Genomic DNA, 16,823 nt, shown 5'->3' on the forward strand with positions numbered 1-16,823 from the left:
CATTGCCGTCAACGTGACTTTGCGTCATTGCCGTTCGCCGAGTTATCATCGACTTGTACGCGGTGCTTTTTACATTTTTGACGAAAACACGTTTCCTCCTTTAATAAATTGTTTTTTTCCTTCCTGCGGCCAAATAAATGATCTTTAAAGAAACTCGAGATAAAAAGATTATATCGTTTGTATTTCAATAACAAAATTTCGTGCAAATGTCGACGTTTTTTTTTCGGATAATTTTATTCTTTATAATAAACTTTTAATTATAAATTTTCTTTGTGTTACGGAAAAAAAAAATTGCAAAATTATAAAAATACTCTAGTCTGCGTATTTTTATGTTGTTTAGCTGAGCGCACATGGATAAAGGAACAGTCTTGAAAACCGTTCGGGATATCTAAGGCATCAGATGTATACTGGATGTCCCTAAGGGGACATGGACCCCTTTTCATGTCGGCAAGCTCGAGATCGTGACTCAGCAGCGAAATCGAATCTCCGGAGACTCATGTTTCTCACCTCGGACAGATCCGCTGCCAACACCTTAAGCTACAACGAATGCGAAAAACATTCGCATTTTCTAAATTTCAAAATCTGAAATGCTATGCGTGAAATTGTATCGCGCGCCATTTTCCCCGATAGATCTATCGATCATAATTCTATTGTAGTAGATTATATTGAATCGTAAATATTTAGAATATATTTTGAATTTTGAAATAAATATCATCGATCGATGATTCTCCGAAGATTGTAACAGAGGTTACTGTGATTTCTTTGAAAATTGAATATAATTTTGCTTGCGACATTTAATTATTCAAATATTTGCATATTTATGTATATTTATCCTTTCTTTTCGAGCGCAAAATATTTCCTATATTAATTTAAAAAGAAAATCATCTTTTCTATACCACAGATATTTAAAGATGATTTTTTATTTTCCGATATATAGGTGACCTGATTCTCTTCGAAACATCTACTATGCAGTTTTCTACCTTCGGTTGAGACGATTAATCAGCTCTCTCGGGCCTCGCTAAAAATAATCCCGGAAACGCAAATTCGCGCAGCTTCAATATCAGAGACGATATGCTCTCCTCTTTCATAAGCGATCAACAAGTTGAATATAACTGAAACGCCGTTAATAAAGCGATGAAAATGATAAATCGCAACGGTTCCACCCCTGGCCGAGCACCGTATTGCGTTATTAAAACTTTACTAATGGGTAATAATAAGCACCAGCCTCGGCCAAGATTGATATTAAATCGTAAACTGTATCGTCATTTATCATTATCACAATGCAAGTCCGTTGAACTCTTTAAATCTTGAATCCACGAAGAATTCCTGCCAAGCGAGTTTTTATAGAGATAGCATGGTATAGTTTAAGACGAATTACTTAAAGACTGCATTGTCATTTTGACATTTGCTCCCAATCGAAATTATGTTTAAGCGCGAATGAGTTTCCTTGGTACACATTAATAAATATATTGTCAAATAATAAACAATAATTAATTTTTTATTTCAAAATTTGTTTAATATTAATAATATTATCACTACGTTTCGTTAATACAACATTTTGAATGTCGAAACATCGACGATATTCTATGAGACAAGAAAATTTATGAAGCGATATAACAGACCCACGTGTTCGATCTCACGATAATCGTCACTCGGAAGATCACACATTCGTCCGGTAGCCAAAAGGACTCGTCGTTGACGAAGCAGGCCCTCTTCGAGGATAGCCGTGGGTGTAAAGGGGGTGTCATGCCGGCGGACCGGGAAAAGTGATTGATCGTGTTTCGCCGGAAGACAAGAGCAGAAGACTCGGGGCAGAATCGGAGGAAAGGAGCGAGATGACGAAAGTAGAGATGGCGTAAGATGGCGGTGGATGAGGAAAGAGAAGAGGACAGAAGTTTCCGAGCGTCGTCGGTGATAAAGACGAGGAGGTTGTGTCGCAAAACGAGGAGACAACCCCCTCTAGCCTCCTCCACGTCATTCAGCGCGACCCCTTCAACCCCTCCGGACTCTCCCAGATTCCACTCAAAGCTCCGCTCTTCTGCTTGGAGCGACATGAAGTGGCCATAAGAAAAATAGAAATAAGCCGCGGTATATCCGAGTAAACGAAAAACTAACTCGAGAGAGGAAGATATATATATATATATATATATATATATATATATATATATATATATGAAATAAAAACGAGCGATGCGCTCTCAGAGCCTTCTTGAGAATCATACAATCCTAAATTATTTTTATCCCCCTCTCCCTCCCTTTATATTCGATGTATAGTAAACAAGTTAAAAAATCGAAAGGCTTTTGATAATATGCAAAGAATACTTGTTGCGTTTGTGTTATTTATTCCTCGTGATTCTTAACCTTGTCTTTGTTCTACAATACCGTTCTACAATATTCCGATCCTGTTATTCGTGGATCGTTTATACAGGCGCATAGCCAACGTAGTTAAATTTACCGTGCTGTATTGTCGTACCAAAGCAAAACAGTGAGTATGCTCTTTGTGTAATGACTCGGCGTTTTATATTCTCTATGCCACGCAGCTGATCGCGAGTAGACGTACTTGACCGAGTACGCCGAGACACCAGTGCATTAATATAAGCAAGAGTGTAATCAAACAGCGGATCTATTACTATTAATTTAGCCAATTTGAGTCTTACGTAATATTTTCTCGAATATCTATTACCCACAAAGATTCTCGTGAAGATGACTTTTGACAATAATATAAACTACATTCTTTTTTCCGCGACAATTTTATATTTATTATAAATATTTATGTTACCTTATAACATCATAAACACATGTGTATCTATTTTGTGTACTTGACGTATAGAAAATATTTACTCTTATTCGTTTCTTGAGACAACGATCGATGATAAATCTATTTCGTTAAATGCGACTTTGGATATTAAATTTGCTCATCTAACGCACGGAAAAGAGAAAATGACTATTACGATAGATCAATTAACACCCAATTTTCGTATAATATTGGCAAATAGAGGTGTAATGGACGGTTATAGAGGGTAACACCTGCTGGTCACGACAAATAGTTCTGAATTAGTGGCGCGATTACCTTCGCCACAGTATTCAATATCAACAGTATTAACGTTCATTGCCACCGTTTCTCTCAGCATTGACTCCGGCCATAAGATGGATTTCCGAGAGACGGAGGCGGGTTAAGGGGATACGTAGGAGTGACTCCATGGTTATACGTACCCTCGAGTATGCCCCATAAGGGCACAAGATCCACTGTTTCCGTGGCAGGGGTTGGTCTCATGCCGCCGAGGAGTGGGGGTGATTCTAGGGAAGACGCATGACGGGAAAGGGGGACGTGACTCTCCGCATCGGCTCAAAGCCAGCCGGCGCGAACGGAGCTGGAGGGAGTTGGAAGCAGACCAGAGTTGCCAGACGAGTTTCTGCCGAGGTAGGACGAGCTCACTTTCAAGTCTCTCTTTCTCTCTGTCAAGAGGCTTCGTCCGCTTCAATCTCTATACTTACGAGAAGATTATTTTACACGAGACAGCAGTGATAGAAGTGTAGTGCAGACAAATTGACGTTTACTCATTTATTCGAAAATATGATTTGTATCAAGATTTGATTGATCAGAATCGTTCGTAGAAGCATCAGCTTGATATCCAATTGCGGATCAATGATGTGGATGAAAAGTAAAAGTTTGTGAGAGAAAGAAGTGCGTATTATCAAGGAAAAGGAAACGCATTTTGACAATATGCGTTAGAAATTAATAAACTGCGAATGTATGAAATTCGATGACAGTGAAATAGAGAAGCAAAGCAAAGAAGTTGCTACACCTGCCGCAGTGGATCTCGCGGCGCCACTCACGTGTTGCATGCGTGCCGTGGTTATCCATCATGGTCGCGGACTAGGAACAGCTCCGATTGGTCGGTTTTGTGGTCACGTGGTATGGTAATTGGGCTCCGGTGGGCGGGAAGGAGCGAACGAGGTCGTAGAGGATCGCGAAAGTGGCGGAAGGAGAAGAGAGAATAAGCAGCTGTCCACCGGGAGTCCTGTGCTCGTTGTAGCCCCGCTCTTTCCATTTCTTTTCTCTTTTTCTCTCTTTTTCCTCCTTTCGAGAAAACGTCACCCCTTTTCGCAAGAGGTGGCGAGGTGTGGACGATGGACCACGGCGCAGTGCGGTGCAGTGTCAGCTTGTGAGAATGATGAATATTAATATGAAATGGTGCATCGAATCGACGAACTGATGCGGAGATTCAGATAAGAAGGCAGAATCGCGAAGTGCGGTCGTTTAAGGTTCATCCGAACTTTCGTACGTGTGCGTGTGTGTGTGTGAGTGTGTTTTCCGCGAGAAAGTGCTCCATGAATATGAGTTCTTTTCTGATGAATCCGTCCGCCGCTGGTGGATATCATCACCATCATCAGCATCAGCAGCAGACTGGAAATCATCATTTAGCCACCACTTCCGTCATGGTTGATCCGAAGTTTCCCCCTCCCGAGGAATATAGCCAGAATAATTATATACCTTCGACTGGCGCGGATTTCTTCTCGAGTGGTAGCAGCGGTCATCACTTGAGTCATCCGCAATCTCAATTACAGTACGGCTATCATCAGCATCATCATCAGGCGGCATCGACTCCTTACGGAGCTTCCTCGGCGGTACAATTGAACGGAGGATACGCAGGGTACGGCGGATATTACAGCCCTCACCATCCTCATCACCAAGTACACGCGGTACATCATCCCAGTCTACATCCTCATCATCATGCCGTGGGTGCTTTAGCGATGCCGCCGGAAGCCCAACAGCCGCCGCTCACGTGTCCCTCGTCGATACAAAGTCAGCAGCAGCAACAGCAGCAACCGCAACACCAACCATCTGTACCTACGTCCACTATTCTCGGATCCACGCCTCTGTCGCCGTCTATAATGCAGAATCACGTGCAACAGCCGGATACCCTCCAGCATCATCAACAACAACACGAGAACAATGCCTGCAGTCCGGCCGGCTCGGGTCAGTTGCATCGGGATAATTCGCCCGATCTTCAGACGCAACAGTCATTGTCTCAGCAATCTCAACATATACAGGGTGGCCAACAACAGACCCCGCAGCAACAACAACAGCAGCATCATGTGGAGGACACCTCGGATCCAGATGATATAGAAGACGGTCAGATGGAAGCTTCACCGGGTATGATGGAGGAGGAAGAGGAAGATGAGGAGAACAGAGAACGCACTATTTATCCGTGGATGAAAAAGATTCATGTTGCGGGCGTCGGTGAGTAAAAATTATATATTAATTTGTAATTATTTTCGCGAAGGGAATTACAGGTTACTATGTGACATTAAAAATTTATTTCATATCATTTCATTTTCATTATATCTATATATTACAATATATTTTATCTATTTCTTAATTTTATTTTATTGTTAAAGAAGAGAAATTTGTTTTATGTATATTTGTTTTTAATCTTCTAAACTATCTTTTATTGAACAAACAATTATAAATTATCTATATTTATATTTTGTTATGATTGTGTTTTAATTGCAAAGAATATAATCAATCATGGCAAAAATAATATTCAACGAGCATGACGATTTCATTATATCTTGCATAATATAGAATCTATTTTTTTATACATACAATTCATAAAATATTATTTACACATACATATATAATATTGTTTAAAAAATTATATACAATTCACACAAATATAAAATATTATGTATAAAATATAATTTAATTTGAATTATAAATATAAATTATATTTTCAATGTATTCTCATATGTTTCGATTTTCAATGATTATTGTTCATTCTTAATCAGACAGAAAAAAAAAATAATAAAATTAATTGAATATTTATCATTATTTATCGCAATATTTATTTATTAATGTTATTCAAATAAAACAAATAAAGAAAAATATTTGTAGATTTGAATAAATGTTATATTATTCGATACAAAAATTCCTAGATTTTATAGTAAATTTGTTTTCTTGGATCCGGCAGACACACACCTGTCCAAAGTATCTCCGTTTGTGTATTTAATGGATATACACTGCATTATATGCGCAAGGTGATGGCGCTTTAGAACGGCTCGAAGACTTATGGGACGAAATTTATCGTTGCACCTTGTGATCACCTGTGTGAGGTTCCAGCGGCACCTCATTTTATAGATGAATTCGGTTACGCCTAATATATCTTCATCTTTCATACGGTAGCGAATACTTCAAGAATAGAAGTTTCGCAACACAATTCACCGCTGCGGTCAATAATACAAATTTCGAAATTTGACACAGAGATTTCCCATCGCGTGTTTTAAGTAGACGTTCGCCGTTGGTGGTGCACGAGACATGGAATTAGATAGATATTGCCGGTGATGGTATAAGCTCCCGAGCTGTTATAATTACGGCAATTAAAGCGAATGTAGTTCTTCTCTCATAATTAATCAGACAATTACTTCCAGAACTAATATACGCGTGCTTCCTATTCTCATAAAGATAAAAAGACAATTTTGCGAACTACAGCATACAGGTACATTAATTAATGTCCTATAAATTATAGAGAGTAATTTATTTGTCATGTGTTTATTTCTAGGGCTTGTCATATTTGTATATGACAGCCAAAAATTACAGAAGAAAAGCAATATATTTTTCAGCTATAAAAAAATTAAAGAGGTATATACAAGATAGCTTTTCAAGTATATACAGAAATAGTTTTTGCAGCGTAATGTTCCTTTAAAATTAGACTAGCTTTGTTGCTATAAAAATTTCTATTCCGCTTAATCTCGAAAAGTGCTGCTCATTCCAGCTTGCAAATATTTATCTCGAAAGCGCTGTACATGATACACAAATACAATAAAAAAGATTCTCGCACATATTTTAAAATCGAATATCATAATGGATTTCGGAGAAAAAAAACTGCTTGCGATAAAAACTTTTATTTTAGTAACCCTTAAAAATCAATGCTGTGAAACAAAAATGCAGCGTTCTTACATTAGAAATGCAAATTAAAATCTTATAAGATGATATGATAAGAGAGAAAGATGATAGAAGAGAAAGTGTTATTATTAAAAATTTAATTTAATTTGTAATATTCTACATAAGATCCTTTGATATTACATATGTTATAATATCATACATACATTATCTGATCAGAAATTTAATAGCCTATATTGTGCAACAAGAAAAAAAAAATACAAAAATGAACTTTTATAAAAAATTTATTCCGATAAAGAAAAGTGTCTAAAAAATAATTTGCTGATAATATAAAACCTCATGTATATAATAATCGTATATAAAATAATCATTCTAAAAAAATAATTATTTTAACAGAAATATATAAGAATTTAAATTTTTACATTAGAATTTAACATATAATTATTACTTGAAATTATTGAAAACTTTTAATGTATATACACAAGTAATAAAAATATATTTAACTATAGTTATTACATGAAAATATTCCGCAAACGTTACATATGACGTTACATTTTCCATTATGCCGCGGGCGTCGTGCGATTTAATATTTGAAATCTCTGAACTTCGGTATGCTCGTCCGTCGGGCTGTCAGAGACTGCAATCTCTCCCCTTTGGTTGTCGAAGTACGGTCGCCGGACGTCGGAGTTGAAAGGGGCCTCCGCGAGACCGACGGTCAGCTCGGAATGGAATGTGTCTGCACGGATTCTAGACTGAACTTGTTCCCATGTTTCCTCTATCAAATTGAACGGACCACCATGGACTGCTACTAGCATGACTCACAAATATTAATATCAACCTGGCACACGGCGAGATACATTTTTTTTTTCCTCTCAATCCATTTGTTCGATCGTTCGTTGTGCGTTTCAATAGTATCTAATTGTTTTCGTGAGTACTTTGCACATTTTGCGCTTTATTATTAATATTTACATGTACGTTTTTAAATATTTCTATCAAACATTAATCAATTGCACCAGTGTGTGTACTTTTAATATGTTCTGAAAAACTTCATGAAACACGTTTGACAAGGTAATTATCGAATCGTTTGATCTTGAAACTAACCTGCGGGTTGTGTAAAGGATAATCTATTGTTTCTATTATTTTTTTGAAATGCTACTTAGCGGGATCAATACGCACATATATTGGCACTTTTTTGTCACGCGAATTTACATACGCGTATTCTCTGCCTCCGCAATTCAATCGGCGTATCTTGCGGATTGATCAGATTACAAAAGTCACTTCAACTGACTTTGATGCTATTCAAAACGGCCATGACATGGTCATATCGTATATAAAAAAAATGTTATAATATCTCTGTAGATATTAACGTAAGAGATATTCAATAATTACAGTAATAAATATATGTGCAAAGTAGCAAACGCTTTTTCTTTTGTTGTTGAAATGGTAGGGTTTTGTCACTGCTTGAGCATTCATCACCATACCTGCATTATATTTTAGTCAGCTAGAAGAAAAAGATTTCTGTGAGCATCCGACATTATACCTCCTTTTTACGCAACTTATTACTAGATTTTTGTGAATAGATACACGTAAAGTACTTAGAAAACAAGTCACAAAAAAAAGAAAACTTTAATGAACATAATAATGATGCAATAAATCGCACTGGGAAAGAATAGCCTTAAGATTTATTTGTGACATTGTGGCGAGTTAATAATGAAAATGTTGGCAATGAAAATTAGGAAAAATGGAAATAGCTAATGTTTCGGGTATAAATGAAAAGAATGAGAATATTCTCTGCTTAGTAAGCATTAGAAAGTTATAGAAATTTCTAACGGCATATGTAAAAATAATTTTAATAGTATAAAGCAATATAAAATATCCTAAACGTTATATATTAATAATAATAATTATATATATGTAATTATTAATTATTATTATTATTATTATTAAGTGAATCTGCAAAATTAAGATTTTATTAAAAAATTACTTACATGAAATTATACATATAGTTTGATATAATACAAAAATTTTTTTTTGATTTTTATCTTTGAAATTTAATTTACAAAAAGTTATCCATCATCAACCGTAATATAGAAATGTAGAAAATAATCATATTAAAATTTTTTTTTTAAGAATATTACTTCTAATTATATAAATATGTATGTGCTTAAGAAAACGATAATTGAAGTTTATTGATAGATCATATTATATAATTTCGAACATACAGAACACATACAAAAACATCGCGTAATTGTAACTCTCATCTTGAGTGTATTCTTTTAGAGAACTCTCATCTTGAGTGTATTCTTTTAGAGAAATTACTATTTTAAAATATGAGAATGTGATGTCGATAGTTTTTAAATAATAAAGGTAGATATCCTGTTGCAAAGATTAAATTTAAAAGCTGGACTTTCTTTTCTCTAAGAACTTTATTTATAAAAATAAAGATCTTAGTAAATAGAAACTCTAGCCTTTAATCTTATTATTAGAAAATAGTCTTAGAAGAAAAAAAGTTTAGTTGAATTTTTCTAAAGAGAGTGTCGACTTCAAATTGTTAAAGAATCTATTTCACGCATTTAGGATAATTACATTCGCCTAGCCATATTCTTTTCAGATAAAGAAGTAAGTAATTCTGAGAATTCGCCGCTATTTATCTGTATACCGTAATATATTTCGATTTTTATCTTTTTTTTTTACAGCGAATGGCTCGTATACACCTGGAATGGAGCCAAAGCGACAGAGAACTGCCTACACGAGGCATCAGATACTCGAACTGGAAAAGGAATTCCACTTCAATAGGTACCTGACGAGACGACGACGAATCGAGATTGCTCATAACCTGGTCCTGTCGGAGCGACAGATCAAAATCTGGTTTCAGAACCGCCGTATGAAATGGAAGAAAGACAACAAGCTGCCAAATACGAAGAACGTGCGCAGGAAGAACGCGAACGGCCAAGCATCGTCAGCAACGGCGAAGTCAGCGAAGACCTCGGCGACACGAGCAAAGTCCGGCACCGCTAACAATAACAGCCAAAGGAAAAACAACAATTCGCCCTCCAGCGGTATGGAGAACAGCCTGGACTCAAACATCGGTCACGATATGGGCGAAGTTCATGGGGTCAGCACCACTCTTCCTCCTCCCGTGGTCCATCCAAGCTTTCAAGGTCACCCTCATTCTCTGGCTCATGTCCAAGCGCAGCTGAGTCATCTTCACGTGGGTGGAATGATGGACGGTCCGACGGGAGGACCATTGGGACACATAAGTTCCGGAAGTATCAGTCCACTTGCTCCGGCTACCAGCCCTCCTGGATTGTCGCAAGTATCAGCTCCTGTACCGCCATCGACGATAAAATCCGATTATGGACTCACATCTCTGTAACATCCATACCGGAAGATGTATATGATGATGTAACAGTTTCGATAGTACACCGTTCTCCGCTGTTTCTTGTGCTCCATCGGATATTTATTGCGAACTGTATCAAAGTCAGTAGGTTTGAGTTTTCCTCATTGTACCGTGGACGAGAAGCGAGAGTGATCAGAGGTTATTATTTTTACATACGGATTACGCTGCAATTGACGATCCATTAACTTTTATCTAAACCGGTAAGTTCAAAATAGCCAAAATTGAAAGTTTAGCAAGGCTATTTTAAAAAAGAAATATAAGAATAATGTTTGATTCTTTGTCTAACGCTGCAATGAAGAATATTTCTTCATGGAAGTTAGATTTGAGCGAAATTTGTAGCTGAATAAAAATGGGAACACAATTCTACAGCGAAAGGAAACAGGTAATAACATCCGGATAAAGTATAGAACGTCGTATCTTAGACTGTATTAACAATAAATTTGTTTATCAAAATGACGGGAAGTTTTACTCTTCCAAGCCGACTTTCTATTTATATTTGACTGAATGACAAATTAATATTATAATCTTATATTTCTGTAAATATCAACTTTTTAATTAAGTATCAACATTTCAATAATGTTTTGACAAAATTTGTAATTATTTATTATTAAAATATTTTTATTGATAAATATGCATAAGAATCCATGACGCATAACATAAATTTTAAAATTATGTTTAAAACTGGAGATTTAAAGTGAGGAGACTGAGAGATTTAAACTGAGAGAGAAAGAGAGAGAGAAAGAGAAGGAAAAAGAGAGGGAGAAAGGAGAAAAAAAGAGCAAGAGATTACTGATATTATTAATAAACTTCTGTAATCATACTAGAACAATGGAACGACCAAAGATTTTATCTGAAAAATCAATTTTTTTCATATATACATATATATGAATATTATTTTATATCATATTCAAAATATTTATTAAATATTAAATTATTATTATAAAAATTTATTAAATATTTTTTTCAAAATATTTTTACACTACACATACATAAATGTTATATTGAGTTATATGTACAATTTTTATTTAAAAACTACTAATTTCTCTTTGAATGTTAATATTACGCAACAATAATAAGAACGTGTGATCTATCAACGTTTTGAATTATAAGTTTTGACGAGAGAAAAATATTCCATCTCTCAGAGAGATAAAAAAAAAAAGTCTATGGAAGCATTAACACTATTTCTATATATCATGCTTTTTCTCTCTCTCAGCATATTCTCAGTATTTTAAACATAATTTTAAAATATATATATATATATATATATATATATATATATATATATATATATATATATATATATATATACATACATACACACACACACACACACACACACACACACACACACACACACACACACACACACACACACACCACACACACACACACACACACACACACACACACACACACACACACACACACACACCACACACACACACACCACACACACACACACATATATATATATACATATATATACATATATAAATGTCATGAATTTTTAAGCATTAAGAAGAAAAATTATTACTCACCTTGATAACAATTTGATTATCAAAAAGCAAATTATAAGATTCCTTAAATTGTTGCAAACTCTAATATAAAATTCTAATAATTTCAAAGTTTGATCAGAGATTTCTCTCACTTTTGAATTTGCAGATATTAATTTTCAGTTATTGCACATTATCATATGCATAGAAAGCGCAACATGTATACCTTATAACATCAAGTTAACACATACATTCAAGGCGTTCTTGGAGCATACACATCGTGTTTAGACATGATGCGACTGGTTGAAAAATCAGACCATATTTTTATTGTTTAATTTAATATTTTATAATGTTATATTAAAAATAAAATATTATATATAAAAGATAAATATAAAATTCTTTATATTTTATCTTTTGATGTTATATTCAATCCAATGTTAAACACTTAGAGCTGTAAACACAGTTCTAAATCTAATGAATGATGTACACATATATATCTGATACGTATGCCCCGATTAGGCACTAAATGCATGTTTAACTTCACGTAATAAGGTATACATGATTCTTACATACTGTATGATGAAGCACATATATTATGAGAGATGTATATATCATTGAACATTTGAGTTTAGAGTTTAAAAGTCGGACAAATAAAAAATGCATATGCGCGCAAACGAAACCATAAGAAAGTCCCCTTAAATGATAATGTAAAAAATTTTTTTTATATATTGCTAATTGAATTATACTTGCAAACAAAAACTTCTTGACACTCCCATAACACTATCTTTATGTCTCTGAAAAATGGATATTAATATTTCAATTGCATATTATTCTCTCCTCAAGACTTATAATTCTAAGTGTCAATAGATTACACGTTCTTATTATTATTCGCATTAATGATATCAATATTTAAAGAAAAATTGGTATTTTATGAAATGAAAATTGTACATATAACTCACTATAACTTTTATGTATGTATATATTAATGTAAAAAAGTTTTATTGCGACTTGATATGAAGATAGTGTTCGTATATTACTATATAGGTAAGTGTTGATATTGACATTTTTACGTGACGTATCAACATAAACAGATAAGAAGTATAGAATTTTCAAGTAAAAACTTTTGTCGTTATTATATGATTGCAGAATGTTTATTATATCAGTAATCTTTCTCTCTCTCAATAAATCTCTAATATTTTAAACAATTTTAAAATATATTATGCCTCATGTGTATTCTTACGCATTTAAAAAGAATTATTACTCACCTGGAAAACAGTTTGATTATCGAAAAGAAAATATATTTCAAGATCTCTTCAAACAATTCTTAAAAAAATAATAGAGGTATAAACAATTAAAGCTATCATACTTGAAAGCAACTTTTCGTAAGGTACATTGTAAATAATTCGAGATGATAGTATATATATTTTTACCGAAAGGAAATGAGGAATGACCAATAATAATTAGGACACAATTGCACGTGAGTAAATCAGAAGTTGTACGATTTTAAGCGAGTAGTTAATCAAACAATTAATGCACAGAATCGCTGTGACGATATACCAAAACAATATTATTAGATATAAGAGTTAAATCTCTTAAGGTACTTTAATTCTAAAGAATCGAGTTAGAGTGTAATTAGCGAAAAGGTAAATGTAAAAGTATGAGTTTCGAGATCGTTCTATAAGTGTGACATTATACCCTTTGCTATAATTATTAAATGTATATAGAGCGTGATAAGGAATCGTCATCGGGCACACTTCAATGCTTATGTTTATATTGATCGTAAGGATCGATGAGAACTATACAACCGTCAAGTAAATCGATGAATAAATAAATGTTTCATAATTTACAATAATACCATGTGTTTCCAAATCGTGTATATTCCCACATTCATTTCCCGTCCGTCATTTTCTTTTTTTTTTTGTGCAACATTTTCCTCTTACATGTTGTACGCGCGTGTGTGTAGTGTGCACGCGCAATAGTTTCCTCGCTTTCATATTTTTCATAATCTTTTGCACTATTTATTATTCTGTCAGGAAACACCGTTAATCAGCCAAGGCTAGGGCAACTTGTTATCTTAAGTTTTGACACTATCTCTTTCTTAGGTATATTCGCATTATGTTGTGTTCCCGAAGTATCGTTTCTATTCTAGGTTTGATAAGAGTTTCACTAAAAACGAAAGCAATATTGAACATAAAACAGGTTAAAATAATAAATAAATTATTTACTTATTATGGATAATATTATAACAGACATTTTTATTGCAAATATAATAAAAAGATTTAAGAAAATGTCTTCAGCATTAGTTGTTTGTATTACTTGATATATTTATTTAAATTTTACAAACGATTTTAAGTTAATAGACAAATAAAAGTACTTATTAAAATAATCATTCAACACAATTACCACATACAAAAAAAAACAAATTTTTATTTTTTGCAAAATTTATATCTCAAGACATTGTACGAATAATTCAAATATTTATTAATACTTGTGCTAATTTTGATATACAGTTTTTCATAGCTTTATCCTCTACAGTTATAACGGTAGTGATCAAAAAAAAAAAAAAACAAAATTGATAAAACGCAACTTGCGAGACACACAACAGACAGTCGGAAATATCATAGTGAATATACACTTCTGCTTAATAGAAAAATAAGCAGCCTCGAAACGCACGCGGTATCATAATTTACAGGTATCACAGGAGCATTATGGTATATCATAGGTATCGCACAGAAGCATTATGGTATATCATAGGTATTTACTGTTTCTCGTATCCCCTCCTATGTAATCGTATGGGCGCCCATGGGCACCCATGCGTGCGACGTTGCGCATGCGCGAGCATGTGCGTGATTGCCGCAGCCCGGGGCAAGGGATAGCTCGTAGCAGCTCGAAAAGAAGGGTGGCACCCGGAAAGCGAATGGGGGGATTCCTGCCTCCGCCCATGCCGCCAACACATCCCGGCCAACTGCCTAGATATGTTTGCTACCAACCGGGTTCCAGAAGTCAGACATGTTATGGCGTGAACCAAGGTCGCTACTCGCATCATAACTTAAGGGAGTATTAAAAGAATATTTGATAATATTTAATCTGTGTGTGTGTACATTTTATATACGCTCCTTATATGCTTGCCCACACAGCATGCATATCCAGAAGACATCCCCAAGACATTTTTGCACGCTAGGATACCTTCGGGCTGTGTCCTTTGAACGTCTTTTGGATATGCATGCTATGTGGGTGTCTTCGTATTTTTATATCTATTTAACGATATCAAGTTTGACTCTCGCAAAAGAGTTTAACTATAATAGGAGATAACTAATCTTTCTGACTGATCTTGATAACTAGATAATCCCATTGCTTTTCATTTTTCACTTGAGTAATGAAAAGAGTTTCCATCAATTTTCTGAGAGATTAAAAAGTAAAAAAAAAATATGAAGGTCCAAGTAAGGTAAGGAAAAGAGAAGTAAGCAAAAAATAATAGCTAACTAACAATTATTGCACTTAAATATTATGATATGTATAATTTACAGAAAATTGTATGTTTATTATCTATTTGTATATACATATATATATTAATAACTCCGTATTAATTAAAAATACACATATTTTTATTTTAAAATTATCACAATTTATCGAAATCAGAAAAATAATATAGTACATTTACAGTAATAGAGTACACTCTCTCATAAAATTCAATTAAAATCAAAATCAATTAAAATTTGATTTATTTAAAATTAAAGAGGATATGGTTTTATTATTTATTTTATCTCTTGAAGTTTAAGTTGATAATAAGTCTATTATTTTTAATAAATAATTATAAAGTTCTTAAAAATTTTAAATAAAATATGATTGATTTATGTAATCGACCTAAGAATCTATCATTGCAAAATAATATTGTTAATGTGTAGCTTGCATATTAATTACAATAAGTATGATGTGTTATTTCCGGATGCAAAAGATATTTGCATTTTTTTTGTTTATGACAATCTTATGTGAAAAATATATTTTTAGTATGCAATATGAAAAATATAATTTTAATCACACAGTGTACACTCTTTACATTCTAATCCTAAAATACGTGTCTATCCAACGCAAGACGCGATACGATTAATAGCAAGCTCCCAAGCGAGTAGGAAGGAAGTACACAAGAGAGCCGCTAATTGCAAGATCTATGTGCTGTTGTATGCTTGTTGTCCGTGAGTAGATAAACCATAAGTTTCGATGCTAAACACCTAACTTCTCTCTCGGATGTAGATTAGTTGGAAATTATTATAGACATTTTGGTTAGTCTAAAGCAGAACAGGATAATAATACAAAATTGATTGCAACTTATAATCAATATTTATACTAGAAATAATAATAGAAATTATATTTGCTTAACGAGAAAGAGACAGAGAAAAATGCTTCAAATAAAATAAGAAGAAATTGTGTAAAATGTATAGTATTTTTATTGACGGAATATTATTGCCACAAAATATTATATTAATAAATATTATATTATTGTTTGTTTAAGCATAATATTTTATCAAATATGATTGCATTTATAATGTCTTAAATATTGATAACGAAAGCAATTGTGTACTTGATAAATATAAATTGAAGATTTATAAAATATTCAATTCTTTTTAATAATTTAAATATTTTTAGGGAACAATAAATATATATATTTATATGTAATAAATATTTATAAAAATAAGCAGGAATATCTTCTCAAATATTATTTATCGATTATTTAAATCACTCTCATAGAAAAAAGACTAGAACAAAATTATTGATTTGGCATAAAATTTTATGCCAAACCAATACAAATGATAATTTCGATAATGATCGTAGAGATAATAATTGTTATCAAAACAATTACTTGTGACATAAATATTTACGCTTCAATAAATACGTACTGATTCTTATCGATCTTTTTCCTCTTATCGAAATTCCATATCGAGCGAGAAGAGTACTTCCATTCTCTCTCTATATAAATTGCCATTTATTTGCACGTGCACATATCTCTATACACAGATACTTACTATGA

At 33.5% G+C, this 16,823-nt stretch overlaps 2 protein-coding genes across 3 annotated transcripts in view; both read left to right on the top strand.

Annotated features, from left to right (window-relative positions):
- The window catches only part of LOC126848989 (kynurenine/alpha-aminoadipate aminotransferase, mitochondrial-like), a 307,625-nt gene that overhangs the window by 70,231 nt on the left and 220,571 nt on the right, over window positions 1–16,823 (top strand). The window lies entirely within an intron of this gene.
- Window positions 2,392–10,757, top strand: LOC126848978 (homeobox protein Hox-A4). The gene is made up of 3 exons (XM_050590401.1): window positions 2,392–2,485; window positions 3,129–5,245; window positions 9,601–10,757. The coding sequence occupies exons 2-3, from the start codon at window positions 4,333–4,335 to the stop codon at window positions 10,278–10,280; spliced, it is 1,593 nt and encodes a 530-aa protein (XP_050446358.1). The 5' UTR covers window positions 2,392–2,485; window positions 3,129–4,332; the 3' UTR covers window positions 10,281–10,757.

Source organism: Cataglyphis hispanica, chromosome 4 (genome assembly GCF_021464435.1).
Source record: "Cataglyphis hispanica isolate Lineage 1 chromosome 4, ULB_Chis1_1.0, whole genome shotgun sequence".
NCBI lineage: Eukaryota > Metazoa > Arthropoda > Insecta > Hymenoptera > Formicidae > Cataglyphis > Cataglyphis hispanica.

What these genes read in the sequence shown, in the direction of transcription:
- LOC126848978 (XM_050590401.1), top strand. Translation starts at nt 4,333, where the DNA reads ATGAATATGAGTTCTTTTCTGATGAATCCGTCCGCCGCTGGTGGATAT. An exon ending in GATTCATGTTGCGGGCGTCG is followed by an intron (nt 5,246 to 9,600) that starts GTGAGTAAAAAT and finishes TTTTTTTTACAG; the next exon opens with CGAATGGCTCGTATACACCT.